At 47.6% G+C, this 2,777-nt stretch overlaps 1 protein-coding gene across 1 annotated transcript in view; it reads right to left on the bottom strand.

Moving 5' to 3' along the window:
- Positions 1-1,065: 1,065 nt before the first annotated feature.
- LOC105543344 (putative zinc-alpha-2-glycoprotein-like 2) overlaps positions 1,066-2,777 on the bottom strand; it is a 2,764-nt gene continuing 1,052 nt past the window's right edge. Inside the window, 2 exon segments of the mRNA XM_011985194.1 lie at positions 1,066-1,338; positions 1,341-1,472. Of these exon segments, the coding sequence (XP_011840584.1) occupies positions 1,205-1,338; positions 1,341-1,472 (266 nt within the window). The 3' untranslated portion in view covers positions 1,066-1,204.

Raw genomic sequence — 2,777 nt, 5'->3', positions numbered from 1 at the left:
CAGGTGTTTACCCAGCACTGGTTGGTGCTGTTGGCACAGACACTGACAGCTCTCAAGCTGTCTGGGCTCACATCCCTGGTCTCTCCCCACCCCCACCTGGCATGTTGCATGAGCTGGAGCCAGTCACCTCCCTGGGCCTCTATTTCCTCACCTCCGAAACAGCAATGCCAAGAGCACGGTTTCAGGGGGCTATTCTGAGCATTATATATGCTCATAGATGGGCCTGGCACAAAGTAAGTGGTCAGTAAATGTCAGTTACTCTTATTTCCTAATACCCTGTGTTCATTGCTTCATCCTCCTTCCTTGTAATTATCCACTTTGCCATTTCTATTCCTGTCCATCAAAGCTTCTCCCAGTGTCTTTTCTGGTCACCTGTGCCCCCTCCTCTCCTATGACTGACACACAGCCTGGGCCATTTTTCTTACCAAGACCTCCCATCCCTCATCCTTCAAACGTCTTCCTATCTCTTTCTTGCCTCCTTTTGGAAACCTGCAGATCCCATGTAGCATCTTGGGCATTTTTGTACTTAGAAGCCCATCTTTTGACACCCACTCTATGATAATTTAACACCAGCAGTTCACCAGGCCTGGGGCTGGCTGCCTTGGGGCTGGCAGTGTGGTTTAGCAGAAAGAGCACTGGGCTGGGGGCACAGCGATCATCTCTGCGTGGGCTCTGCCACCAGCTCCTCCGACCACAGTGCAGATGGCCCTTCCTTGGTCTGCATCTTATGGACAGGAGGAACTTTAGGGCTGCAGGGAACTCTAACAGCCTGTGGTTTTGAATCCAGCACTTCCTGAGCCCCCAGCATGGGCTACGGTGTGTGCCGCGTGCTTTTGTCTGCTCATTCCACAAATTTCAATTGAGCCAATACTGGCCGGACCCTGTCCTAGGCGATGGAGCTGCAAGGGAGATTAGGACAGACTGTGACATCCTTCATAGAATGAGGTCAGAGCTGCCTGGATAGGAAGTGACTCTGCCATCACTTCCTGTATGAGCTGAAGCCTGGGATGAGGATGGGGCAATCGATGGGGAAGTGGGGAGCACCTGAGCCGTGGGGTGGGCGGGATGCAGACATGTCTGTGTTTCTGCTGTGCCTCCTGTTCCTCTGCTGGGATTGGGACTATTTCCATCCTGCTGACCCCTTGCGACTCACACTTGGGGGGCTGCCTCTTGGGTTAGACCTTCCACTCCCGCGGTCTGTTGTTCACTGACCACTACTGTTGTTGTAATACTCCATGATGTTATTCAGGGTCTCCATAAAGATGTCCTCCCTGGCCTTCTGAAGTTGGTTCTGCTTCTCCCAGTCCTCTACTCCTTTCACGTGTCTCCATGATCCCAGGGCTCAGCCTTCCCGTCTTCACTGTTGTAGTGGAAGAATGCACGGTCATTGAGGAAGACAGTGCCCTGCAGCCTGTGGGTGCCTTTGCTAGGCCTGGACAGCCCAGTGTAGAGATAGGTCAGAGAGTAATGACCTGCAAAAGAAAAGACTCTGAGGGCTGGGGTCCATGCAAGGGTGTCCCACTGTGGGGCTGCAGAGGGCCAGGATGGGAGGCCTGGCCACTGGCCTCTTCCTCCCCACTCTCTCCTCTGCTCTCAGCTTCACATCATCAGAGCCTTACTCAAGGAAACAGGCTCTACTTTCATGCTGGGGATGATATTTCAGAGACCATTCTGTGCCTTCACTACAGAGTTTAATCTGCTTGGCACAGAAGAAGATAACATTTCTCAGCCTCCTTATAGATACATCGGAACCATGTAACTGAGTTTTGTCAAACAAGAATGTGAGTGGAAGTGACTGATGTCTTTCTTCTGGTCCAAGACCCTACCACCTGGCTTGCCCCTACTGTCTCTTATCCCTTTCGTTGATGACTATGGAGGCCACAAGATGAAACAGAAGAGTCCCAAGATGCAGACAGCCTGGATCCCTGAGTCACCCTGTGGAGGAGAGGAACCTTGCCCAATCTGCATTGAATTTGACATGAGAAATAAACATTTGTAGTCTAACTGAACAAATACATATAGTTAGAAAGTGTAGGAAGGTGATTTTACTAGAAAACTCAAGAAGTGACCCAGAATTGATCAGCATAGGGTAAGGCTAGGATACCTCTCAGAATTCCTGGCATTGTACCTTGCAGTTTGGTACAAGATGGAAGCTGAGAGAGTGGGACATTTCCACAATTAGTTCCATAGTCAATTTAGAATATAATACGTGATTGTTAGTAATGTTGGAGGTCATATGGCAGATTTCTAATTTAAGTACTGAAATCATTCTTGCTCATGAGTTTCTGAATGTGATTACCCTTTAAATCAGACCTTGCATAAAATAGATTACCCTCTACAATGTGGGTGGGCCTCATCCAATCAGTGGAAGGTGTCAAGAGAAAAGGCTGAGGTACCCCAGAGAAGAAAGAATTCTGCCTCCAGAGACTACCCTTGGACTTAGGACAGCAATACCAACTTTTTCCTGGGTCTCCAGCCTGCTGGCTTGCTTTGCTGATTTAGGACTTTTAGCCCTCAGAATTGTGTGAGCCACAAGAAATACTAAATAAAACTCCTCCCTTTCTCTCTTTTGTATATACACACACACACACTCGTGTATATATATATACACACACACACATATATTTAGTGTATATATACAGTGTATATTCATATATACATATGGGCGTGTGTATACAATGTATATTAGTTTTGTTTCCCTGGAGAACCCTGAATAATTAAGATTTGGATGCAGAATGGGATTAACATTCTAAATGTGATTTTTTTTTTTTTTTTTT

Source organism: Mandrillus leucophaeus, unplaced genomic scaffold (genome assembly GCF_000951045.1).
Source record: "Mandrillus leucophaeus isolate KB7577 unplaced genomic scaffold, Mleu.le_1.0 Scaffold280, whole genome shotgun sequence".
Lineage (NCBI taxonomy): Eukaryota > Metazoa > Chordata > Mammalia > Primates > Cercopithecidae > Mandrillus > Mandrillus leucophaeus.
The sequence above is the reverse complement of the archived record's forward strand: the minus strand, read 5'-3'. Positions and strand labels throughout refer to the sequence as shown.